The 27950-nt window shown below is 34.0% G+C and overlaps 1 protein-coding gene and 1 non-coding gene across 23 annotated transcripts; one reads left to right on the top strand and one right to left on the bottom strand.

The window, feature by feature from the left end:
- The first annotated feature begins 3645 nt into the window (after nucleotides 1–3645).
- Nucleotides 3646–27095, top strand: LOC110657571 (uncharacterized). Of its 22 annotated transcripts, none has more exons than XR_009144647.1 (11): nucleotides 3646–4025; nucleotides 6687–6755; nucleotides 11404–11554; nucleotides 11665–11784; nucleotides 11871–12127; nucleotides 12263–12368; nucleotides 12852–13243; nucleotides 16442–16504; nucleotides 16776–16877; nucleotides 26180–26547; nucleotides 26850–27095. XR_009144647.1 is itself a non-coding variant. In XM_021814809.2 (5 exons), the coding sequence occupies exons 2-5, from the start codon at nucleotides 6710–6712 to the stop codon at nucleotides 12868–12870; spliced, it is 351 nt and encodes a 116-aa protein (XP_021670501.2). In that variant the 5' UTR covers nucleotides 3648–4025; nucleotides 6687–6709; the 3' UTR covers nucleotides 12871–13407. The 22 variants fall into 22 exon arrangements, 2 of the variants coding, with proteins under 2 accessions (XP_021670501.2, XP_057993346.1); XR_009144646.1 differs by lacking the exon at nucleotides 16442–16504 and having other exon boundaries at nucleotides 26180–26242; nucleotides 26405–26547; XR_009144645.1 differs by lacking the exon at nucleotides 16442–16504 and having other exon boundaries at nucleotides 26180–26242; nucleotides 26414–26547.
- On the bottom strand, nucleotides 5755–5826 carry TRNAP-UGG (transfer RNA proline (anticodon UGG)). Its single transcript has one exon. It is a non-coding gene; the product is annotated as a tRNA-Pro (tRNA).
- Nucleotides 27096–27950: the final 855 nt, after the last annotated feature.

The raw sequence follows: 27950 nt of genomic DNA on the forward strand, positions 1-27950 counted from the left end.
GGCAACACAAAAATTCTTAAACTCATAATTAACACAGAAATTTCATAATGCGTACTAAATCAATTTTTCAATGATAAAATTCTTAAATAAGGTTTATTATGCACAAACCTGACGTGAGTCGCCTCTAGGCCTTGACTCAGTCTCTCAGACCTTCCGAGTCTTTTTCAGCTGAAACACAAAATTTATAGTGTCTCAGTATCTTTACTTCATAACAATTCCAATAACTAATTCCAATATGTTTAAACTTACATTCTTGCAAATTTTTATGTTGAAGTTACTATTCATGGTACTATTCAAGTTAAAATATTGACTTTCTTATACTTAAAAGGTATGGGAACTCCAACTATACTCACATACCATATTTTGGTCACCAATTTTGTTGATTTTGGTTATTTTCTCAAAACTTAAGTCTTTTAGACAAAATTACAAATTTTCACTTTTTGTGTCTTATGTTGCACTGTTCCATTGGTCATTTTTCTGTTAGAATTTGGCTAAGTTTTCTTCATAGAAATTGTTCCTTATTGTCTTAACTTTATTCTCCTTTTTGAATAACTCCAATTGGAATTTTGTAGCTTAAGTTATAGCCATTTGAACATGGCTGGCTGGATTGGTCTATCCCAGATTTTCTGGGCACCAAACTTGGTTCTAGCAGTTTTAGGTCACTAATTTTTGGTGGCTAAATGACTTGGTTAAGGAAATAATTTGGGTTGTTCTTCATAAAAGTTGTAGGTCTATATCTCAGCTTTCTACTAGTAAAATTTCAGGTCATTTGGACCTGCCTAGCCCAAGTTATGGCTGTTCATTTGGTCATTTTGGTACAGGGCAGAACACCTAATTTCGGATTTGGCCAATTTGTTCACTATACTATAGTCACTTTTTGGGCATAATTCTTAAATGAAAAATGTGCCATTTTGTATCTAGTTTCATTCTCAATTGGCCTCACACCAATTGGGTTGGTAAATTTTTAGTTTTGGTCCCTGAAAGTGACCTTGGTCATGCTGCCTACAGAATGTCCATAACCAATCCGAATTTCCATTTGATTCCAACACTTTCAACATACCACAATTGGTCATACATAACTATTTTTCAGTTCAAACAAGGTCAAACACACCATTTGACCAATTCTCAAAATTTTGTCTCCCAAACCCTAGATCCAAAACCCTAACTTCCATAAATTATTACATTTTACTAATTCAAAAGCATATAAACATAATTTCTCAACTCATTCAAGCTTAACTACTTCATAATTTGCATCAAAAGCATTCATTCTCAACTTAAACCCTAGCTGGCCGAATTCACATATAGTCCTCCAACAATTGTTTTCTTTTCCATTTTTTATAATTTTTAAGTTTATTCAACTATAAACACAATAATTAAACTAGAAATTCAAAGTTTAGCTTACTAACCTTCATCTTTGAAATTCAACCACCCAAATCCTTCACTTTTCTTCTAAAATTTCTTGATCAATCTTCTTTTCTAGTTTCCAAAACAAGGTTTCATCAACAAAATTAGGGAATTTATGGGAGATTTTTAAGGTTTATGGAGCTTGAAATCAAGCTTCAATGATGGATTTTGAGAGAGAAAAGAGAGGGATGAGGGACGGCAATAAGAAGAGAAGATAAAGACTTTTGTTTTTTTTATTTTTTTTTGTGTTTTTAATCTACTTTAATTCACAATTATCCAATGAAAATTTCAAAATTTTAATTATTAAGTTTATTGCATCATGCATGATGTCATGCATGATGTAATAAACTTTTTCACTTTTACTTTTTTTTTCCTTTTTCATTTATTTTTCTTTAGTTCTTTAATTTAATTCTTGATCTCAAAATTTTCTTTTCTTTGATTTTATTTGACAGTCAGGTCAGGAGTCAGTTTTAGGGGTCAATTGACCAAATTGACCATCGCCAGTTCGATCCGGTTTGTAATTAATTTAATATTTCTTCCAGATCTCTGACCTAATTATTTGACCTACTTAACCATTCTTTTCTGTGATTTTCTCTTTTCCACTGTGTTCGCAATAGTCCTAAGGATTGCGGTGTCATATTTTACGATTTGAAATTTGAGTTTCAATCGACCTCGCAGTCCTTCCCGAGAAGGTTACCCATCGCTGTGACTCTCGGCTCATTTAACTTTTTGTGTTCTGTTTTTCTTATTTATACTTAACTAATTGATAATTATTAATTATTTATGTTCAGGTCTTATCTAGTTGTCTTAGGTGTGGTTCTAATCTCCTTAATTATCCGGACCGACACCGGTCACCGGAACAGTAAAATATACCAAGCTATGCAAATAGGAGTGTTACAGCAATTATAGTGAAAGTTCCTTTTTGCCGTTATCAATGAATCAGCTTGTACATTTGCAATGGTCCAAAGGAGGGAAAAAAAGTCCCAAGCAAAAGTTCAGTAAATCAACGTGTATTATGTAAATGGAAGCCACATTATCTGTCTTTTGGGCAATTCTTTTTAATTTTTTTTATAATTTTTTAAATTTCTTTCCTTTTACTTTTTATTTTTTAAATTAAACTTTTTCAAATTTATAAAAAAAATATAATATTATTAAAATATTTTCTTATAATTCAAAAAATAATCATTAAGACACTACAAGAAAACATTGAAACAAAAATCGAATTTAGAAATGGATTTATATTGGTTTGTAATTTGAAACGGCTTTTGAAACGAAAAATAAGTAGAACAGATTAAACATATCAGAAACCGATTAGCAATCGCTTTAAAACCGAAATTTGAAAAGGAAAACTATCGTTTCTAAATTAGGCAACACAATTTGACGGCAAATTTAGTATCGGTATAGAAACCAATTACAAACCGAATTTTGAAACCAAATTGTTTTTCGTTTCTAATTTAAAGGCTCAAAACTAGTTCCATTATATTTAAGTCATATTAGAAACTAAATATAATCAGTTCCTAATTTCATTATGTCTAATTTAGAAACCAATTACCTTCAGTTTCAAAATAAATGTATTATCTATTTAAATCTAGAAACTGATTTCTATCAGTTTCAAAATTAATATAATTTTTATTTTGTTTGTTAAATTTTAATGTCAAATTAGAAACCGAGTTATATCGGTTTATAATTCCTTAAGTTATTTAGAAACCGATTTCTTTTGGTTTCAAAATTAATATAATTTATATTTTATTTATTAAATTTTAAAGTCAAAATAGAAATCGATTTATGTCGATTTCTAATTTCTTCGTTTATACTTAGAAACCGATAGCTTTCAATTTTAAAATTTATTCAAAACTATATGGTGTGAACTTAGCAAACCTAAAACTAGGGAGGGCAACGGGCTCGATTAATATTTTCAAAACCCGAACTCGTTCCAAACTCGATTAAAATTTATTTTCAATTACTCGAATCTATTCCAATCCCGATTATTATTACCCGAAAAATATTCGAACCCATTTAATTTTATATATTTAATTAATAATTTATATTTTAAAATTTTATTTTTATTAATAATTTATATTTTAAAAATTTAACAATTTTATAAAATATTTTAATTTTATTTTATATAAAATAAAATATATAAAAATTTATAAATATTATTAAAAAAAATATATTTTATATTTAATTAAATATTTATATAAATAAATTTGAATAAGGAATATCCGAACTATAGAATTTGAACCCGACCTTAACTCTCATGGTGAATATTAAATTTCAAACTCCAAATCTTCCCAAATCCTATTATGTCCAAACCCGTCCGTCCTAGGAAGATTCCGTCTGATTGTAGCTGCAAAAGCCCGACCCACTGCCATCCCTACCTGAAACACTCATCTGTTTTCCACCGCCGCTCCTCACTCCTTCAAGTTTCGATCCCTTTCTTCCCTCTCTTTCAGTCGGTCACCATTTTTTGGGTGGAGATTGATTATTCTAGAGTTCAACGGCCCAGGCACGACACTTGGTGAATGAGTGTCTTACCGTTGAGCCTAGCTGCTACTTTCCTTCATAAAGCTCTGCCTTTTCAGTCCAAGATGCTTAAAACGCTGATGCCAAGAAGACGATAAGTGAGTGATCTTTGTTACCTGATTTCAACCTTTTTTCTTCAATTTTTCTTTTATGTGGAAAATTAGGTTTTCGATTTTATTCATAAGCATGTAGTTATCTGTTGTTAATTTTCTGGGTATAGGGAAAATCCTTCACTGACTGATAGATTTTGTCACTCTAGAAATTGAGCTTTGTAGTTCTTTAGAGTGAAAAAGAAGTTAAGAGCGGTAATGGCGAGTGGAGGGTATGGAGGTCCGAGCAAGAAGATAGATTGTGTTGAAGGTAGTGTTGATTGGGGATTCGACGGTGGGGAAATCTCACATACTAGCTCAATGGACAAGAAAATGCTCTCCTAACGCATGCCCTCTTTCTCGCTCTCTCGATAAATTTCTAGGGTTTCGAGTTTCTCTACTCATAATCCCTTCTTCTTCTTCTTTAACAAATGACAGTTGTCTTCTTTTCGATCTCTCCTTCTCGCACTACTTGTGGCTCTCTCCTTCAAGAATTGTGGGTCTCCTCTACTTGGATTGCCTTTATTGATTGATTTTATGTTTGGTTTGCTTATTCAGAAATTAAAAGAAATGGCGAGAAATCAAAATTTAGAACTGAATGATAACAGACGTATATGAACACGCAAGTGGCCAAACTAGTGTTTGGTAATGTCATGGAGTTAGAGATTTGGGAATTGAAATTGGGTGGTATAGGAAGATGTGGAAGTCTTGCAAGTTCTGCAGTTGTTATAGCTATTTACAACTTCACTGAATTTGATCAGCAGGTGAACACAATGTTGATTCTGTAGCATAAACATTAAATACATCTTTTAAGATATCCTTGTGCAAGCTTGCTTTTTCAGTTTGACTCTCTGTAGTGTGTTTAGCTTGTTGACATGCACATTCAACATTTGAATTTTATTTGTTGCTTGTTGCTAGTAATAGGAAATCTTTACAACCAGCTGCCATTTTTTTTCCTCCCAGTGTTAGGCATTTCTTGGGTGGTTCACAATTAAACTTGGAATTGAAACTAAACTATTTATAATTGACTATCAACGAGTTCTCTAGTTTTAATATCTGGCTTGTCTACCCATAAAATACTCTTCAAACTTTTTCTTTTCAAGGTACTGATGAAAAATGTGCTTAGGAAAGGTAAGCTGAGATATTTGGATTCAAGAAGGTTTTGGTTAACAATGAATTAGTATAGATACTCATATATATTTTAGCTTGCTCCACCTGCCATGGAAATTATTGATGTGTAGCAGATTTAATTTGTTTCTTTTTCTTTGAATTTTATATGCCTACATTCATGTCACTTGTTGCGGTCTGACCTCCACAACCATTTGGCAGGGTTGAGATGGATAGCTTTTTAATTGGTTGCTGGGCTAACTGTTGTGTTTCTAAATTGCTCACCTGGGTTGCAAAGTTACTAGCTTATTTACTTGCTAGTTAGAATCTTGTCAGAAAATAAAATAAATATGCACTGATGAAAATTTTATATTGTTCTACAATTGATTCTATTCCAGATCACATGGACAAATTATTTTAAGTTTATTTTCAGAAACCCTATATTAAATATGGTTACTTGAGTTGTTCAAGAAGACAAGAAACAAGTTGGAACGCTAGTGTAGGGACTTGTTAGTTATGCATTTGACTTTAGGGCCAGATCTGAAGCAGAACAAGAAAAAACAGGAATTCAATGATTTGACTTAGGGGCCAGATTTTAGTCTCAATATTTGCATATAAAAAAAAATAAGATGGGGCATTCTGAGAATCGAACTCAGAACCTCTCGCACCCAAAGCGAGAATCATACCACTAGACCAAATGCCCATTGTTAATTTTGCTCTTGTTTTATATTCTAATTAATAGTTTATTTCCAGAGTCCCATAATTCTTTATAATTTATATTTAGCTTAAAGTTTAATTTAGTTGGAAGTTGAATTTAATTATTTTAAACTTTTATTTAAATTTGTTTAGAAATTTCAATTTAAACTTAATTTTATTTAAAAATGAAAAAATTTAATTCAAGAATTAAAAATTAAACTTTTTAATTTTTATATTTAAATAAAGAAATTTAGCTCATACATTTTAATTTTTAGATTAAATTGAGTTTAAATTAAAACTTATAGATTAATTTGGACAAAAAGTTAAAAATAAATTAAATTGAACTTTCACAATAAGTAGGAAGTAGGGGTGAACATTTGGTTCAAACCGAACTGAACCGAATTAAATTACCAAAATCGAATTATTATATCTTAGAACCGAATTGAACCGAAATAAATGAAACTTTTATTTTGAATTTAAAGTGTTATTAATGGTTTATAATTTATTTTATGTTATTATTGAAATTACTACTAAAAAAAATATTTTCTTAACTATCTTAATTAAGAATCTTTATTGTCCTTTATATGCTTAGTGTTTGACTTAATTTAATTTATTTATATTAATTTTTTTCAAATGAAATTTATTTTATTCAATAAAATGTGTATATATATGTGTGTGTGTGTGTGTGATTTTCTTTGAAATAACTTGAATATGACTCATTTATGACCTTTTTCTTATATGCACAATATAAATTTAATGTAAACTTTTTTTATTATCTTCAATTTGTGTAAATTTTGCTATATCGTGAATATTAAATCGTGAAATGATCTATCCCTCATCCAAGATTCAAATTGATTTTATTTTTAGGGTTACTGCAAGGGATTTAGGTGATGAATCTGTGCCTATCCGCCAGTGGCAACATTGGAGCTAATCAAGGTATTATCGATGATATGATTATATGCATAACAATTATTGATGAGCATTCCTATTGATATTAGTAGCTTTATTTGAAGTGATTGGGTTTGTTTGAAATGTGTTGTAGTTTGGGTGGTATAAGGTGGAAGTATTGGAAGTGTTTTTTTTTTTTTTTCCTTCATTTTAGGTTTGTAAAATTGGCCTAATGAAGAGGTTTTTGTACATTCTAGAATAGTCAGAATGCTGTTGAAATTTCATTAGATAAATATTCATATATTTATATGATATAAAACATATATTAACATTACGCAAAAAAAAAAAAAAATGAAGTAAATCTAATTTCATTTAGACATAGATGACTGTTCGGTGATATGCTCATTGGAGGGTGAGCTTTTACTGAATTGTCCTGAAGGACAGTTTGGAAATGCAGTGTCTATATTCAATCTCTACAAATGGGTGCCTCTTTACTTATGCTTAAGTAGAAATTTACTAGTATGTCACTATGTTCTCTTATTGCATACATAGAAATGTGATATTTCATTTAATAATCTTAAATGGAATAGCACATTTTTCATATCGTGCAATTGGAGAACCTAGGGGAGATGCTGTCGAAATTTCTACATTTGCATGGTAAAAGTGTTTGTTTGTAGTTGTATAGGCAATGCATTTTCAAATGGTTAGGGCCATACTAATTTAGGAACTTTCTAAATTTTAAAAGATTTAATGAGTAATTGTATATATCTAATACATAATTTTAAATGAAATAATAAACATTTATTTTAGTATCATTACATAAGTGCTAACACAAATTTCATTATTGGCTATATGTGAGAGACATTAAATATGAATTCAGATCGACAATGGATGTATGCTAAATTGGAAAATGGGTTCATAAATCCTAGGTTTATAGCTGGGGTTGAGCAATTTGTGGAGTTTGCTAAAAGGCATCCACAGTACATGGATGGTGAAAAGATAAGATGTCCATGTAATCATCGTAAGTGTCGGAATAGGAATTTTCTAGATGAGATTACAGTTAAAGTACATCTTGGCACATATGGGTTTGTAGAAAATTATTATTATTGGTATAACCATGGGGAAACTTATGTGCAGCATCAAAATGTACAGAATGTTTCTCAAGAAGAAGTATTTGTTCAAAATGTTGAGCTTCAAACTATAGAGCCCCAATCTCACAATGAATTTCAGTCTATGGTTTATGATATTGTTGGGCCTTCTTATGATCCAAACTTTGGGGAGAACCCAAACCCACCAGCACAGTATCTTTATGATATGCTCAAAGCATCAGAGCAGGAAGTGTGGCCAGGAAATCCCTACGGCCATTCACAGTTGTCTGTCGTTGCTCCACTTCTGAATCTAAAGGCAGAACACCATTTTTTTGAAAGGTTATATGATGAGTTATGTTAATTTCTATCAGAATTGATGCCAGCTGATAATATAATGACAGATAGCTTCTACAGTACAAAAAAACTAATGCGAGGATTAGGCTTACCAATAGAAAAGATTGGTTATTGGATTAATGGTCGCATGATTTATTGGCATGGAGACAGTGAATGGAATAATTGTAAGTTCTGTGGACACCCACGATTTAAAAGATCAAGACATGGACCTTCCAGTCAAAAAACAAATGTCTCTTATAAGAAGATGTACTACTTTCCTCTAACTCCGCATCTACAAAGGTTGTATGCATCTGATGCCACAACAAAGTATAAGAGGTGGCATGCTGAGCATGAAAAAGATAGTGTCATGTCTCATTGCTCAGACTCTCCTGCTTGGAAGCATTTTGATCAAATGCATCAAAGTTTCGCATGTAAAACAAGAAATGTCAGATTAGGTTTATGCACTGATGGGTTTCAACCCTTTGGGCAATAAGGCCAACAATACTCTTCATGGGCTGTGATGGTTATGCCATACAACTTGCCATCGTGGATGTGCATGAAGGATGAGTACATGTTCTTATTTGTGATTATGCTTGGCCTAAAAAATCCTAAACAGAAGTTGGATGTGTTCTTGCAGCCCCTCATTGATGAGTTGAAAGATTTGTGGGAGGTGGGAGTCCAAACATATGATGTTTCCAGTAAGAAGAATTTTCATATGCGAGTTGCATTGATGTGGACAATAAGTGATTTTCCTGCATACTCAATGTTGTCAGGTTGGAGCAGAGTGGGGAAGTAAGGTTGTCCTTATTGTAAGGAGAACTCAGATGCTTTTACTTTAACTAGCGGTGGAAAGACCTCATGGTTTGACAATTATTGGAAGTTTTTGCCACCAGATCATCCATTTAGAAGGAATAAAAGGTGGTTTAGGAAGGGTCAAACAGTACAAAAGATAGCAACAATAAAACAATTGGGTGAACAAATATTTAAGGAGATTGAGGATTTGGGACTCCAAAAAGTTACAGAAGTTGATTCAGAAGGAATCAATGCTAGAATTTCTAAGAATTATGGATGTGAGTGGAAGATAAGAAGTATATTTTGGGACTTGCCTTACTGGAAAACAAATCTCATTAGGCATAATCTAGATGTAATGCACATAGAAAAAAATGTGTTTGATAATATTTTCAATACCATTATGAATGTCCAGGGGAAAACAAAGGACAATGCAAAGTCTCGAGCAGATTTGAAAGTATTTTGCCATCGTCCAAAGTTACATTGGGATGAAAATACCAAGAAGTTTCCTAAAGCTCCTTAGACACTAGACAAGAATGCAAAAGAAGTGTTATGTAAGTGGGTGAAAGAATTGAGATTTCTAGATGGATATATGTCTAACAAGGGAAGATGTGTTGATATGAACAAGCTTAAATTGTCTGACATGAAGAGTCATGATTGTCATGTCTTTATGCAGCGACTAATACCCATAGCATTTCAAGAGTTACTTCCAGGAAATGTGTGGCAGTCATTAACATAATTAAGTCTTTTCTTTAAAGATCTCACTTCTAATATCATAACAGAGGAAAATATGAGACGTCTCAAAAAAAATATTCCTTTTGTTTTGTGTAAGCTTGAGCGTAATTTTCCTCCAAGCTTCTTTGACTCTACGGAACATCTTCCAATCCATTTAGCTTATGAAGGATGTATAGCGGGCCCAGTTCAATATCGATGGATGTATTCATTTGAGAGGTAAGTAACAATAACTATATAAAATCATATAAAACTTAACTTATTCAATGTATCTATTAATTACGTATTCTTCAATGTAGGTATCTTCGAAAGTTGAAAAATAATGTGAAAAATAAAGCCAAGGTTGAAGGTTCAATATGCAATGCATATTTAGTTAAAGAAGCTACATCATTTTGTGCACACTATTTCAAGTTGCACATTTTAACAAGGCATAACAAAGTACCCCGAAATGTTTATGGATGCCCAAGATTGAAGTATATGAACATCTAGGGATGCTATCTATATTCAAATAATCTGGAAAATCTTTTGGTCAAGAGAAATCCAGACGATTAGATGATACAGAATTTCATTCAGCTTGCACCTATATTTTGTTAAATTGCGATGAAGTTAAACCATATATTAAGTTATTAATGATGCAGATATTAAAATCATTTACATTTGATGCTAGATTAACTTTAATATTTTTTCCTTAAAAGAATCTATGAAGATACCTTAAGGCAAAGTCAACCATTTATTCAAGATAGCGATGTTGATGCAAAACTTGAAATGGAGTTTGCATCTTGGTTTGAGAAATACGTGAGTAATAATTTATATACATTATTTATATCCATTATTACAACCAAATTTTCTTACATATCAATTAATTGCTTATAATTTGTCCATAGGCACATGATCCTTCATCAAACATTACCAACCAAATCGTTAAAGACCTTGCAAAAGGTCCGTTGCATATTGTTAAGTCCTTTCATAGATATTATGTTAATGGATACAAGTTTCACACTGAAGGATATGGTTCAAGTAGGTTTACAATGAGTAATGGAGTATGCATTAAGGGTTCTAGTTACAGTGCAAATGATCTTGACTATTATGGTCGGCTGACAGAAATAGTGCAGATAGAGTACCCTGCATTACCAATCAAATAAACCATCCTATTTAAGTGCTTTTGGTTTTATCCAACACAAAAACATGGTACAAGGGTACATTCATAATATAAGCTTGTTGAAGTTAACAGAAGAAGGGCATTTAACAGATATGAGCCATTTATTTTGGCTACACAAACTGCTCAAGTATATTATGCAACCTATCCTACATTATAGAGGACCGTGAATGAATGGCTTACTGTCTGTAAAATAAAGGTACGATCTATTGTGGAGGTTTCAGAAATATCACAACAATCCATTGATTCAGCATTTCAAGAAGATTGCATTCAAGTGCATGAAATTGATGTTCATGTAGATGAAACAACAGATAGTATACCGTATGTGGATGGTTCATTCATTGACATAGATGATGCACCAGAAAATGAAACTGTTGATGTAGTTGAGGAAGAAGAAGAGCAAGAAGAAGAAGAGGAGGAAGCAGATGATGATGATGATGATGATAATATAATTTCTTGCTTAGTTGTTTTTCATTTACAATTTCGATGTAATGACTATTAATTTAGTAAGTTAAAATACAATGGTTATTGTATATGATGTTTAATTATTAATGATTTGTGTTTCATGTGAGTTGAGAAAGAAATATGTTATTTATAGAAATGACAGATGAAGGTGGTCTTCCTAGCTTTCCACTTGGACATATGAATAATTTGCCAGCATCATTTCCTAGTACTCCAGATGCTTCTATTGGTTCTGCTCTTGGCTCATGCCCATCTAATCGGATTATGATCAAAGTTGTAAGGGGAAAGTAAGTAACATTATTTTACATTAGATATCTTATTTCTTAACATAAACAATCCAAGAGATTCAGTTTTAAACATGATGGAAAATGTTATTTTTTAGTATTTTTCTGTTTAGGTTCATTCCTAATGGTCATGCTATCTCAACCCATATCATGGGCACCTTTAGGGAGCGACAGAATGCTACTGGTTACATATGGAAGAATGTCTCTCCATCTACTCGTGACTTCTACTTATGGTCATTATTATTTATTTCTAACAAAAATATATATACTTACTATTATTGATATAATTATTTTAATAATCGAAATACTGATTTTTTAGAAAAAAATATCAATGGAATGCAACTGATGATGGCTTAATTAATGACACTTGGGATAAAGTGGTATCTCTTCTATACAATAAGAAATTATACACTTGGCGGAAGAAAGGAACAAAACCTATAGGTGTTGCACAAGATGTATGGGATAGCTGGATGGCACACTGGTCTACTCCATAGTGGATTGCTAAATCTTGTATTGCTTCTCAAAATTGGCGTAGCGAGACTGGTAGTCTAGGCACTGGTTTAAGCAAGCATACTGGTAATTTCAGGTCTACTGTGGAGCACAGTCTGAAAATTGTATTGCATTTCACTTTTTAATTCTTCAATGAACTATTATTACATATTTCATGGCATTAACAATAAATTTATCATTTTAAATTTACATAAATTTTAGGCAGAAGAACTACACCGTGATCCTAATTCTTGGGAGCTGTTTAAAAAGTTGCATAAAAAAAAGGATGGAACCTTTGTTGATGCCAGGTCTCAAAGCATTAATATAAGTAATTTTTATATTTCTTTTATTTTCATTTTAATTATTATGCATATGTTATATTGTTATTGTTATTAAATTTCATTTCATTTTTATTGTTATTTGTATCTTATGAATGTTTTAGAAGTGCTTGGGTTTGCGAGTAAATTATGTAGTTTTGGTGATATAAGGAGAATATTGGAAGTGATATGATTCATTGTAATATTGTTGATTGACTAATATAAATTGAGCAATATTGTTAATGTTTCAGAAGTGCTTGTGTTTGTGTATAAATATTGTAGCAGTGGATGGTTTAAGGATGATATTGGAAGTGTTGTTTTATATGCAAGAACATTATTTTGCTTTTATTAGTAGGTATGATATGTCCTATTGTAGACGGTACTCTGCTGAAATTTTCTTAATTATTAAGTTTGTATAATGAAATTTTTAAATTTTATTTTCCTAGTTTCATTATTACTTGTAATTAATTATTAGCTATAATAATTATACACAGGATCAAATGGAGGCTATAGTGATTGCTGCTACTACTACTAATGCTACTTCGAACTCACAGATGACGATTCACAAGAGATCTCAATCAATGTCAATCGCTATACTTAGATATTGTGGGTGGAGAGAAGAAGTGACGTGTGTATGGTTTGGGTTCTCATGCTTCAACTTTATACCCAGACTCATTCAGCAGCTCTGTCACTTCCCGCAAGACAGCTACGGTGACAAATTATGTTGCTGATGAGCGCATTAAAGTGCTTGAGGAGAAGATCGTATGCATGAGGGAAAATCAAGAGCGAATTCTTCAGCAACGCGTTGAGAGGAGGTATCGCGCCTCAGGCAACAGAGTGAAGAGCAATTTCGCTCTATGCAAGAGGAGATGAGGCGTATAATGAGGTAAATGGCATCATCTCGTCCTTCAAGTGATTCTATTTATCCTCATGATCAGAGGATGCCAAATCTGTAGCTTGATATTATTTATATATATTTGCTAACTAAACTTATTCCTTGTACAGTTGACTTTATATTTTTATATAATATATGGTATTTTTATTTACTAATTATTATAAATTTTATTATTATATTTATTTATGTTTATTACTAATTATATAAATATAATAATTCTTAATTCACTATTATTTATTTATTATTAAAAAAATTAGAATATCAAAAAAAATTGAAAGAAAAATAATTTTGTGACAAATTATAATCTATCACAAATTTGTGATGGACTGATCAATCATAAATTTGTGACGGAATGTGTAACACCCTCACTGTAGCAATTTCGTACATTTCACTGTTCCGGTGATCGATGTTTGTCCGGACAGCTAGAACTTTTGGAAAAATATTTAGACTAGAGTGATAAGTCATAAGTAACTCAAATAATGGTAGGAAAAATTTTGAAAAAATTTTAGAAATAAAATACAATCAAGTTAAATAAGCCGGTACTTCAGCGATGGTAAGCTAGTGGAAAGTTGCGGTCCTTGCAGCTAAGAGTCTTAAACCGGGGAGAAAATTCATGAAATAATTTTTGAGACGCTAGAGAAGAGTCATTGAGGTTTCGATGACATTAGAATGCCAAGAACAGGCTTAGAAAAGTTTTTTGATTGGTACAGATGATTTTGGCTAAATAAGCTAAATGGAAGGCATTTTGGTTATTTCGTCTTCGGAGATGATTTTTGACTGATTTGTCAAGTAAATAATTATTATAACATAAAATATGAATAAATATTGCTAAAAATTAAATTGAAACTGAGTAGAAAAGAAAAGGAAAAAAAGTTGAAAGAAATTGAGAATTATGATATCACATGATGTCGCTAAAGCATTCCCACCCAATCACATTGTGACGCATGTCCATAATCACTTAAAAAGCATAAAATGGGCAGAAAAATTGAAGGAAATTGTAACACCCTCACTGTAGCAATTCTGTTAATTCTACTGTTCCGGTGATCGGTGTCGGTCTCGACAACTAGAACGTCTGGAAAAATATTTAAACTAAAGTGAGGAATCATAATTAACTCAAATATTAATAAGAAAAATTTAGAAAAAATTTTAGAAATAAAATACAATAAAGTTAAATGAGCCGGCTCTAGTGATGTTCAGTGAGAAGTTGCAGTCCTCGCAACTTGGAGTCCTAGATTCGGGAGAAAATTCATAAAATAATTTTTAAAACTCCAGAGAAGAGTCATTGAGGTTTCTATGGCATTAAAATGCCAAGAAAATGCTTAGAAAAATTTTTCAATCGGTATAGACAATTTTGATCTGTTAAGCCAAACAAATGACATTTTGGTCATTTCGTCTTCAAAGATAATTTTTGGTCGACTTGTCCAGTTAAATAAATAATTATTATGACAAAACGTGAATAAATATTGCTAAAAAATTAAATTGAAAATGAGTAGAGAAGTAAAGAAGAGAAAATGAAAGAAAATGTCAATTATGATATCACCATGATGTCATTTAAAAAAATTTCACCAATCACATTTAATCACCATTTAATTAAGTAATTAAAGAAGATAAATGAAACAAAAAAAAAAAAGTACAATATGCCTTTTCCTTATCAACCAGCCCTCTCCCTTAACCCATTCCTCCATTAAAGGCTTCCAAGCTTCACACCCCACTTAATCTCACCATAAAATCACTCAAGCTCTTCACTAAATTTGATTCTCACACCTTAAATCACTACTAGGCAGTAAAAAGAAGAAGGAAAAAGGAAGTTTGGGAGACTTGGAATAGTTAGCGAAAGAGGTTAGTGTCCAATCTTTTACTTTTTTTTACTTAAGCCATGTTTAATACCTTGAAATAAGTGGAAAGTATAAGAAAACAAAATAAAATTTGTATGTGTGCATCCCTATAATTTTCGGCAGCTTAGGGTTGGTTAGAGTTTGATGAATTTACTTGAAGAAAAGTAATTCACGGGCTGCCCTTAGTATTAGATGAGTGATTGAACATGTTTGTGTAAGTGAAATGCAAGTATAGTGCATGAATGAACTTGAAAATGTGGACACTTGAACAACATTAGGGTTTGCTCATGTAATGGTATGTTAACATTGTAATAGTCAATTAGTGACCATTTGAATGTGTGTGAAGAGGAATTGAAGTGAGTAAGGATGTTAAAGTTGAACTTAAGCATGCTGCCCTTGGTGATCTGCAGGACTGGTTGTGAGTCCAGCAGTTTTGGGTAACTATAAATAGAGTTGTATATGTTCAATTGGTGCAAGGCCAATTGGACATGAAACTAGACACATAATTGTACAACTTTGATGAAGAAACCCTGCCCAGAAAATCAAACCAAATTGATCTAAAAATTACCTTAATCCGGGTGATTTACATTCTGTCTGGGCAAAATGACCAAATGAACAGTATTCATTCATTTGGCCATAACTCAGTATAGAAAGGTCCAATTGATATGAAATTTTATCAGTAGAAAGCTGAGACATAGAGCTACAACTTTCATGAAGAAAAAAAATTCAAATTTTGACCATAACATGTTCAAAAACTGACTTGCAGTCAGTGTACAAAAACTATAAAAAGGAAGCCCATAAAATCTGGAAAATTTGCAATCCGGCCAGTTATGGTTTTTAGGCCATAACTTGAGCTACAAAACTCCAAATGGAGTGATTCAAAAAAAGAAATGTAACTAGACACAATAAGGAATAACTTTCATGAAGATAATTTTGCCAAATTCTTACTATACAATTGACAAATGGAACAGTAAACTTAGTGCTCGAAATATGAAAATTGTGAATAACACTAGGCTTTGAAATGGTATTGACAACCAATATTAACAACTTTAGAATGCAAAATGTGTATGTTGGGGATATTAGAACCAATGTACCTATTGTCTAAGAAAAATTCAACATTTTAGTTGACTAATAAAATGAATAGTAACAATGAAGCTTCAATTTCAAGAATTGTAAAATTTAAAAGTGTAACATGCCTTAATACACCTAATAAGATTGGTTTGGATAGGTTGGCATGTCAATAGGATTCAGTTAGCAGTACTGCATATGGCATTATGCCATTCTGCGATTTTATGGCTTTTAGCCATTCTGATATTATGATAATACTTGGCCCTGTGCCTAATGTTTATTACAGCTTATCAGCCGTTCTATTGCACACTGGGAGATACATATGTGATCGATGGTGTGACAGCCCGAGGTACTTGATACCTAGTGCCAGTTTACTCGTTTATCCAGTCCAGTCATTCAGTATAGGTTACTTGGGTAACCAAAAATGAAAGTTGATAGGTTTAATGAAATAATGAATATAACAAGTACTAAATAAATAAGATTACAAATAATTATAAAAAATTTATCTGCATAAGACATTAATACATTCACTGTATATTTATTTTCTTTTAGTTCTTTTTATTTTATTATTGGCACCACTAAGCATTATTACTTAGCGCGTTACTTTTTGCTATGCGTAGGTTCTAGAGAGACAGACAGAGAGCCTAGTAGACCACAGACTGGGTGAGGCCGTCCATAATTCTACATAGTATTCGTGTCACCTCACAGACTTCAGTGCATTGGTAGGACACTAGGTCCCATTTTGATATTTTGTAATTAAGCTTTTATTTTCTCATGTATAATTGAGACTCATGTACTATATTTTGGTATTAATATAAATAGTTGAAATTTGTGTTTATAAATGAAAAATTGAGTATTTGTTTATGATTTGTATATGATTATCATGTGAAATGAATGAATGAGAAATAGAAGTATTGTTGAGAAATATTGAGACTTTGTTGATATAATGGAGTTTGGGAATGATTGAAAACGTATTGGAAGTGTTTTTAATAGGTTCCGGAGAACATTTTTCATTTTTAGTCGGTACTCTGTTGAATTTTTTATAAAATTTTTGGAGCCTCAAATAAATTTATAATTTCAATAAATGACTCAAATGAGGTAAATTTAACAAATTGCACTTTATAACCAAAAGAAATAAATTAAGGAAGGATAAAAATAATTGAAATAAAATATAGTGTTTCGGTACACTGTGTGGCACATCTTACTCGGCTACACTGTAGATGGGTAAGAGATGTCACATTTAGTGGTATCAGAGCACGGTTTAGGCGTTTCTGGGTCTAGATTGAGTCCATACCAGCATTGCATTTATAAAAGTCGAGGTGACATTAATGCAAATCTGTTTGTTTTTGTTATTTTGATTAGGATATGGACTCCACATCTCAGAGGGCAGTTGCAGCAGCTGAGACTGGGGATAGGGGAGAGCCTACTCCACCAGCTCCAACAGAGCCTGCTCAGCTTTCACAGGCCAAGTTCCAGCAAATGGCCGAGTTTTTCAAACAAATGGCTGGGGCAATGCCGCCGCCGCCGCCACCACCACCACCACCTCTACAGCAGAAATCACATCTAGAAAGACTGAGAAAATTTAGAGCAGTAGATTTCTTTGGCAAGAGAGAAGATGATTCTGTTGTAGTCGAAAATTGGTTGAACAGAATAGGAAGGGTTTTAAAATAACTCCACTGCACTCCAGAGCAAAACCTAGAAGCTGTTGTATCTTTACTGCAAGATGATGCCTATCAATGGTGGGATACAGTGTCTAGTGAAGTGCAGCCAGAATTAATAACCTGGGACTTCTTTCTCTCAGAGTTCAAAAAGAAGTATGTGGGTAGTGTATACCTGGAAGAGAGAAGAAGAGAATTCATTAACTTGAGGCAGAGACAGCTGACAGTGGCAGATTATGAAAAGGAATTTGTCAGACTAAGCCGCTATGGAAGGGAGATGGTCCCTAATGAGGTCGAAAGGTATAAAAGATTTGAAGAGGGGCTAAATGATAACATAAAGATAATGATCACTGCCTTGGAAATTATAGACTTCACCAAGTTGATGGAAGCTGCATTAAAAGTTGAGAAAGTGAGAATAAGTGAGGAGACTAGAAGAGAGAGACAGCAGAAGAGGGGGCTGGGACAGTCTAGCTCATCTCCTGCATCAGGGAAGAAGTTCAAAGGTCCACCTGCATAGAGTTCAGGTCAACCTCAAGGTCATGGTCAGTCCCAGGGGCCCAGGCCATAGTTTACACCTAGGAGAGGTTAGTCCACACCATCAGTGGGCAGCTCTCTAGGGATGGTGTTCAGGGGACCAGCCCCAGCATCTTTTACATGTCCGCATTATTTGAATTGGCATAAGGGGGAGTGTTGGAGAGTGACGGGTGCCTGCCTAAGGTGTGGGTCGATAGAGCATCAGTTAAGGAACTGTCCACGCAGAACTGCTACAGCTGCTCCAACACAAGCAGATGATCCGCTCCTGCATCTCAAAGGGGTAAGAAATCTGGTAAATCTGAGGCAGTAGGACCATCACAGAGACCTGCATCTGAGCCAGCAGAGGTCAGAGCACCTGCCAAAGCCTATACCATAAGAGCTTAGGAGGAGCAAGATGCCCCGGATGTCATCAGGGGTACGTTCTCCCTCTACAATACATCTGTGCATGCATTGGTGGATCTAGGATCCACTCATTCATATATCTGCATCAACTTACCCGTAGAAAGGGGGATACTAGTAGGGGAGAGTGACCAAGATATTCTGGTTACTAATCCATTGGGCCACAGTGTAGTGGTGAACAAAGTGTACAAATGTTGCCCGTTAAGGATTCAGGGATATGAATTCTTGGCAGACCTAATTGAGTTGCCTTTCCATGAGTTTGACATAATTTTGGGAATGGACTGGTTGTCACGTCATCAGGCAATGGTTGATTGTAAACTGAAGAGAATTTCCTTGAAAACTCCTGAGGATAATGAGATTACAGTTGTGGGGGAAAGGACAGATTTCTTGTCCAATGTTATCTTAGCCACAGTTGCAAGAAAACTGATGAGAAAAGGCTGTGAAGCCTACCTAGCGCATGTGGTGGACATTAGGCAGGCTAAGCCAGATCTGTGTGATATAGCCACAGTAAGAGACTTCCCATATGTGTTTCCTAAAGAATTGTCTGACTTGCCACCAAAAAGGAAAGTCGAATTTGCTATTGAGATACTGCCGGGTACAACACCAATCTCTATTACTTCTTATAGGATGACACCCACAGAATTAAAGGAACTGAAAATCCAGTTACAGGAGTTACTGGATAAGGGGTTCATACACCCCAGTGTGTCACTATGGGGAGCTCTAGTGCTGTTTGTGAAAAAGAAGGATGGGACTTTGAGGTTATGCATCGATTACCGATAGTTGAATAAAGTGACTGTGAAGAACAAGTATCCATTGCCTAGAATTGATGATCTGTTTGATCAGTTGAAGGGAGCAGGAGTATTTTCTAAAATTGATCTCAGATCAGGGTATCATCAGTTGAGGGTGAATGATGAAGATGTGCCAAAGTACTACATTCGGGACCCGGTATGGGTATTATGAGTTCTTAGTGATGCCTTTTGGCCTAACAAATGCACCAGCAGCATTCATGGACATTATGAACCGTATCTTCCATCCATACCTAGATAGGTTCATAGTGGTCTTTATTGATGAAATTTTGGTGTATTCCAAGACCAGAGAAGAACATGATGAGCATTTGAGGATTATTCTGCAAACCTTGAGAGAAAAGAAGCTGTATGCTAAGTTGTCCAAGTGTGACTTATGGTTGAATGAAATTGCATTCATTGGACACATAGTGTCATCTGATGGGATTAGGGTGGATCCCAAGAAAATAGAAGCAGTGATGGAATGGAAGCCTCCCAGAAATACAACTGAGGTCAGACGTTTCTTAGGGCTAGCTGGATATTACAGAAGATTTGTGAAGGGATTTTCTTTAATAGCTGCTCCAATGACCAAGTTGTTACACAAGAATGTCAGATTTGATTGGAATGACAAGTGTTAGGCCAGTTTTGAGAATTTGAAGGCTATGTTGACAGAGGCACCAGTGTTAACACAGCCAGTGTCGGGAAAGGACTGTGACACTCCTTACCCGTCTACAGTGTAGCTGAGGAAGATATGCCACACAGTGTACCGCAACACCCTATTTTAATTCAATCATTTTTATTATTCCTAATTTATTTTTTTCATAGTTATGAAGTACAATTTGTGAAATATAATTCATTTTAGTCATTTATTGAAATCATAAATTTATTTGAGGTTCCGCAAGTTTTATAGAAAATTCGGCAAAGTACCAGCTAAAAATGGAGAAAACAGTTCTTTGGAACCTGTGAAAAGCACTTCCAAAATTTTCAATCAATCCCAAACTCTATTTCATCAACAAAATCTCAATATTTTTCAACAACAATTTCATTTCTCAATCATTCATCTCATATGATATTCATGTAAAAGTCATAAATAAATATTCACTTTTTCATTCATAAACACAATTTTCACTATTTACATTAATACCAAGATACATGTTTTGTACATTGACTGCAAGTCAGTTTTTGAATATGTTATGATCAAAATTTGGGTTTAGTTTCTTCATGAAAGTTGTAGGTCTATATCTCAGCTTTTTGCTGGTAAAATTTCAGGTTAATGGGACCTTTCTACATTGAGTTATGACCAAATGAATATATACTGTTCATTTGGTCATTTTACCCAGGTAAAATGCAAGTCACCCGGATTAGGGCAATTTTTAGGTCAACTTAGTTTGGTTTTCTAGGCAGGGTTTCTATACCAAAGTTGTGCCATTATGTGTCTAGTTTCATGTCCAATTGTTCTTGCACCAATTGAACCTCTATAACTCCATTTATAACTGCCCAAACCTGCTGGACTCATACTTAGTCCTGCAGGTCAGCCAAGGCAGCTCACCCAAACTCAAATATCAATCCACAACTCACTTCTTTTCCTCCTCACACACATTCAAATGGTCACTAATTGACCATTACAAGGTTAATAAACCATCACATGAGCAAACCCTAGAATTATTCAAGTGTCTAATTTTTTCATTTCATACATGCACAATTCTTGCATTTCATTTACTTAATTATGTTCAATCCCTCATCCACTACCAAAGACTGTTCATAACCATTTTTCTGCCAAGCAAAATCATCAAACCCTAGCTGGCAAAATTTGTAAGGTGCACACACACACTTATTTGTTTTATTTTCTTATATTTTCTACACAATTCATGCCATTGAACATGAATTAAAATAAAAGGAACAAGAATTGGACACTAACCTTGTTGGAGCAGAATTTCAAGCCAACTAAACTCTTTTTTTTTTTCTTCTTCTTTTGGCTGCCTAAAGGATGTTCAAGTTGCTAGGTTAATTTTTTATTAAGCTAGGTAAGAATTTCAAGTGAGATTTAGTATGGTTTAAAGCTTTGATAAGCTTTAAGGGAGGTTGGGTGTAGAGGAGAGGAAACGACTAGTTGAAAGAAGGAGAAGAAGCAACTGATTTTTTTTCTTTTTTTTTTCTGCCCATTAAGTCATTTTATATAAGTTAGTGCTATGTGTCAAAGTCTAATGACATCATAATGATGTCATAATTCTAATTTCTTTCATTTTCTTTTCTTTTCTTGTCTACTTAATTTTAATTTAATTTTTAGCAATATTTATTCACATTTTGTGTTATGATAATTATTTACTTAGCTGGACAAGTCGGCCAAAAATCACCTCTGAAGGCAAAATGACCAAAATGCCCTCCATTTGGCTTAACAGACTAAAATTGTCTGTACCGATTGAAAATTTTTCCTTAGCATTTTCTAGGCAATTTAATGCCATAGGAACCTCAATGACCTTTCTCTGGAGTCCCAAAAATTATTTATGAATTTTCCCCCAGGTCTAGGGCTCCTCGTTGCGAGAACCGCAACTTTCCACTGGGTTACCCATCGCTAGGGCACCGGCTCATTTAACTTGGTTGTATTTTATTTCTAAAATTTTTTTAAAATTTTTCTTGTTAATATTTGAGTTAATTACGATTCCTCACTTTAGTTTAAATATTTTTCCAGACGTTCTAGCTGTCCAGATCGACATGGGTCACCAGAATAGTAGAATGTACGGAATTGCTACATAGAGGGTGTTACAAGGACTTTGTGGTCTACAGTTATGCCTCTCATAATGGGTTAGGGTGTTTATTGATGCAAGAAGGGAAGGTAGTCACCTATGCTTCCAGGCAGCTAAGGCCACATGAACAGAACTATCCTACCTATGATCTAGAACTTGCAGCAATTATCTTCGTACTGAAGATATGGAGGCACTACTTGTATGGTAAAAAGTTATACATTTACACAGACCACAAAAGTCTAAAATACTTGCCAACCCAGAAGTAGCTCAACCTTAGATAGAGGTGATGGATTGAGTTCTTGAAGGACTATAATTGTGTGATTGATTACCATCCTGGGAAGGCAAATGTAATTGCTGATGCTTTGAGCAGAAAATCCATCATAGCTTTGAGATCACTGAATGCCCACCTATCTTTGGCTCGAGATGGAGCTATTTTGGCTGAGTTGCAAGTGAGGCCAAATCTGCTACAGCAGATTTTAGATGGGCAGAAGGTAGATGAGAAGTTAATGACTACTGTGAGTAAAATCTCAGAAGGAAAAGTAACTGACTATGAGGTAAAAGCATATGGATGTCTGTACTACAAAGGAAGAGTATGTGTATCAGATGTTGGGGAATTGAAAACCAGTATTCTGAAAGAGGCAAACACCAGTGTTTATGCTATGCATCCAGAAAGTACAAAAATGTATCATGACTTGAAGCTTCATTACTGGTGGCCTGATATGAAGAAGGACATAGTTGACTATGTGACTAAATGCTTGACATGTTAGCAAGTCAAGGCAGAACATCAAGCTCCATCGGGTTTGCTACAGCCCATACGCATACCTAAATGGAAATGGGATCGGGTCACCATGGATTTTGTAAGTGGTCTACCTCTCATCCAGAAGAAGCATGATGCAATATGGGTGATAGTAGATAGATTGATGAAGTCAACACACTTTCTCGCCGATTAGGATGACTCGATGGAGAAGTTAGCAGAATTGTATATCAGTGAGATAGTTAGACTGCATGGAATTCCACTTTCCATCATATCTGATCGACACCCAAGGTTTACATCGAGATTTTGGAAGAAGTTGCATGAATCCTTGGGTACACAACTCCACTTCAGCATAGCTTTTCATCCTCATACGGATGGGCAATCAGAAAGAGTAATCCAGGTAAACAATTGAAACCAATTGAACTAATATAAATATTGAACTGAAATGATAATAATAACATGAAATATATGTCAGGTCCTGGAGGATATGCTGAGGAGTTGTGTCATTGAGTTTGAGGAAAGTTGGGATAGATACCTCCCACTGGCAGAATTTGCATACAACAATAGCTACCAAGCTAGCATCCAAATGGCCCCATATAAAGCACTGTATGGGAGGAAATGTAGAACTCCAGTGTGTTGGACTGAATTGGGTGAAGATAAAATGGTAGGGCCAGACCTGGTGAAACAGACTGAGGAGAAGGTAAAGCTAATTAAAGTCAATCTGAAGGTTGCCTCAGACAGACAAAAATCCTATGCCGACCTGAAGACAAAAGAAATAGAATATACAGTTGGCGACAAAGTGTTCCTCAAGGTGTCACCGTGGAAGAAGGTACTAAGGTTTGGAAGAAAAGGTAAGTTAAGCCCTAGGTTCATTGGCCCATATGAAGTCATTGAACGTGTGGGTCCAGTGGCCTACAGGTTAGCTTTACCACCAGAGCTGGACAAGATCCATAATGTGTTTCATGTATCTATGCTAAGAAGATACTGCTCAGATCCTTCACATGTCATCTCCATAGAAGAAATTGAAGTACAACCGGATTTGACATATGAAGAAGAACCCATATGGATCCTGGCTCAGGAAGTGAAAGAGTTGAGGAATAAGCAAATTCCACTGGTAAAAGTGATTTGGAGGCACTACAACACCAAGGAGGCAACTTGGGAAAGTGAAGAGACGATGAGGCAACAGTTCCCTCAACTGTTTGCATCAGGTAAATTTCGAGGACGAAATTTAAATTAGAAGGGAAGAGTTGTAACACCTCACTGTAGCAATTTCATACATTCTACTGTTCCGGTGATCAGTGTTGGTCCGGACTGTAACACTCCTATATTCGGTAGTGCGTTCTACTGTTCTGATGACCAGTATCTGTTCGGACAGTTAGAATGCCTGGAACTACACTTAAATATTAGTGAGGAGACATGAAATAATAAAATACAATAGAGGAAAATAAAAGAAAAATAAAGGAAAAATAAAATAGAGAAAATGTAACTAAGTTCAACAAGCCAAAAACCGTAGTAATGGGTGACCGCACTGGAAAGTGGCGGCATGGACCGTTGACTAGCCCTGAACCGCGGGGAACCCTGGAAAATATTTTTAAGACTTAAATAAAAATCTATTGAAGTATAAATGACATTAAAAATGTCAGAGAAAAATTAATTAATTAGTACAAAGAAAAACGAGAAATCGAGAGACCAGCAAAAATCGGTGTTACTGAAAAATCGGGAGTACAACCAGAATAGGGGCATTTTGGTCATTTGACACCTAGAGTTGGCTTTTGACCTAAATGTCAATGAAAAATAAATGGTATTACATTTAGAAAATCTAATGAAAAATAGAATTAAAGATAAAATGTAATTTAAGAAAAATTAAGGTCAAAATTGTAATTATTGAAGCCTTAGATTATAATATAATTAAACTATATTTAGTGGAGCACTAAGTAGACACATAAATACTTAAAATAAGGATAGATTTCCCCACTCACTTCATCATCCTCACTAAGCTCTCTCATGGCCGAAAATGGTTTCTCCCAAACTCTCTTATGGCCGTTTCATGCAAAGTCCTCATCTACCATGATTCAAGTCATGATTCCTATAAGTGTCTTCATTAAAAGTGGTCTACACACCTTAGGTAGCCTTTAGGGAACAAGAAAGAAGAGATTTAGTGGAGATTTGAGGAAGTCCACAAGAGGTAAGTAACCATTTCTTCATCCTTTCTTCTGTTAAAGCTTGTGTGGGTGTTGTGGTGAGTTGATTTATGGAAGAAATGTTGAGGTTTGATGAGTTATTGAAGTGTACCATTTTGGGCAGCCATGGAAGTGAAAGGTAAGTGATTTGTTCTTATATGAATTTGATGGGTAATGAAGTTAATTAAAGTGCTTAAAGTGCTTGAAAGGTAAGTGATTTGTTCTAGGCACAAAATGTGCCAACTTTCATGAAAAAAGCCTACCTAAATTCTGTCCAAAAAGTGACATGAGAATTGATCAAATCCGGATTAGTGACTTTGCAAACCTGAAAATTGACCATTTGAACAGCAGTCAGTATTTTGACCATAAATCACTCAAAACATGTCCAAATGACCTGAAATTTATACCATGGATAGCTTAGACATAGAGCTACAACTCTTATGAAGACACCAAAATCCAGAAATGATCATAAGCAAGTCAAAATGCTTGCACAAGTTCGGGTATAAAAACTGCCAGAATCGGAAAAGACCTAAAAATGACCTAAGTTTGCCATTTTAGTGCAATCTGTTCAGCAATAGTAAAATGACCATAACTTGATCTAGTAAACTCCAAATGACCTAAAATTTATGGTAAAAGTTCACTAAGACATAGACCTACAAGTTTGTAATTCTGACCAGAACCTAGAAACTGAGGGAACTAGGTCATCCAGCTAGGTCAAAACAGCATACCAAAATCCGATAAATTGCAATAAAGTGCAATACACTTGAAAATGAAATTGGTAATATATACCAACACTTGAGGACTATAAAATTTGACATTGGTAACATTAAAATTAATTCACCTAGTGTGCATTAAAGGTCAATATTATAGATTGACTAATGAAAGGAGTAGTATCAATAAAATTTAATTATGCAACCTTATGATTAAAAATAATTTAACTGAGTACTGAAACACTTTATATTGTGTGTTTCAGTTGAAAAGGATATTGAAGAGCATAAGGAACATTGAGTCAAGGCCAAGAGGCAACTCATCCGAGGTCTGTGCATAATACTTTTTATATTCACTGCTTTTACTGGAAACTTTATTTGAAGAAATGAGTTATGAATAATTTTTTATTGTTTTGATTTTGGGAATTTTATTTGAGAATTATTGTGTTGCCTACTTTGTAAATGGAAATTTTGAGATAAAATGTGTTTAGTGGTATCAGAGCAAAGTAGGGACGGCGATACGTAACGTCTACAATTCCTGGGAACTCTTACGCACGAACTGTGGCGAAGCGTGACTCTCTGCTCAGGAGCTTGCAGGGACGATGATACGTAACGCCTGCAAGTGCTCTGATAGGTACACTATATTCCTCCCTCTTTGACTTGTCAGTCTGAGGTGAGTATGGATGTTCATTAGCTAGCTAGCCACCTCCCTCATTGATTTTGAAAAAAATTGTGTCATTACCTAAGTTGTGTTATTGATTGGCAACACTGTGTTATTCAATTGTTTTATCAAATTTATGTTATATAAGCTTTGAAAATTGTGAATTATTTGAATTGTAAATTGTCAATAAAAGTTTTATATACCGCATTTTAAATTGTTATTGTGCACCACTAAGTAAATTTTACTTAGCGATAGCTTTTTCATTGTTATCGCAGGTAGACAGACAGATAGAGCAGCAAATTAGGCTGCTTGTACTACACTTTGAGATTTTGCCGGGTATATTGAGTATACCACCTTTTGTAATTTTTGTTGTAATGTATGTACACTGTATATATATATATTGTGGTCTTGAGCAGTTGTAAACGAAAGTTATAAATTATTTTGGCCTATAAAAATGTTGTATTATAATTTTCTTATCTCAGCTTTGAAATACTTAGTCATTTTGCATTCTATTTTTGAAACTACTGAAAGTGATGTTGAATTGAGTTTGACTTATGTTTGAGAAAATTGATTTGTGTTGAGCCATATTAGAGTTTGGGACTAAAACAAATATATTGGAAATGTTTTCTACAGGTTTTTGAAGAACTGTTTTGCTCAAAATACAGACGGTACTCCGCTGAAATTTTTATAAAAGTTGTGGCTATTTCAGACCTAATGTGTGATTTAACTTCGATTAAAAAGTTTTTACACCTGTCAAAAGTGCCCACCACTTTAAAAAGAAGAAATTGTTTAAAATTCCTTGTAGTGTATTTAATGGGTTATCAGTAGGCGAAGTACGGTAATTCATTAAGTGTACTACGGGATCATGTTACATCTTACGGAGGCGTAGGGTGTCACACGGACAGCTAGAACGTCTGGAAAAATATTTAAACTAAAGTGATGAACCATAATTAACTCAAATATTAATAAGAAAAATTTAGAAAAAATTTTAGAAATAAAATACAACCAAGTTAAATGAGCCGGTGCCTTAGCGATGAGTAACCCAGTGGGAAGTTGCAATCCTCGCAACTAGGAGCCCTAGACCCAGGAGAAAATTTATAAAATAATGTTTGGGACTCCAGATAAGAGTCATTGAGGTTTCTATGGCATTAGAATGCCAAGAAAATGCTTAGAAAAATTTTTCAATCGGTACAGACAATTTTGATTTGTTAAGCCAAGCGGAGGGCATTTTGGTCATTTCGTCTTCAGAGATGATTTTTGGCCGACTTGTCCTATTAAGTAAATTATTATTATGACATAAAATGTGAATTAATATTGCTGGAAAAAAAAATTGAAAATGAGTAGAGAAGTAAAAAAGAGAAAATGAAAGAAAATGC

Source organism: Hevea brasiliensis, chromosome 16 (assembly GCF_030052815.1).
Source record: "Hevea brasiliensis isolate MT/VB/25A 57/8 chromosome 16, ASM3005281v1, whole genome shotgun sequence".
NCBI lineage: Eukaryota > Viridiplantae > Streptophyta > Magnoliopsida > Malpighiales > Euphorbiaceae > Hevea > Hevea brasiliensis.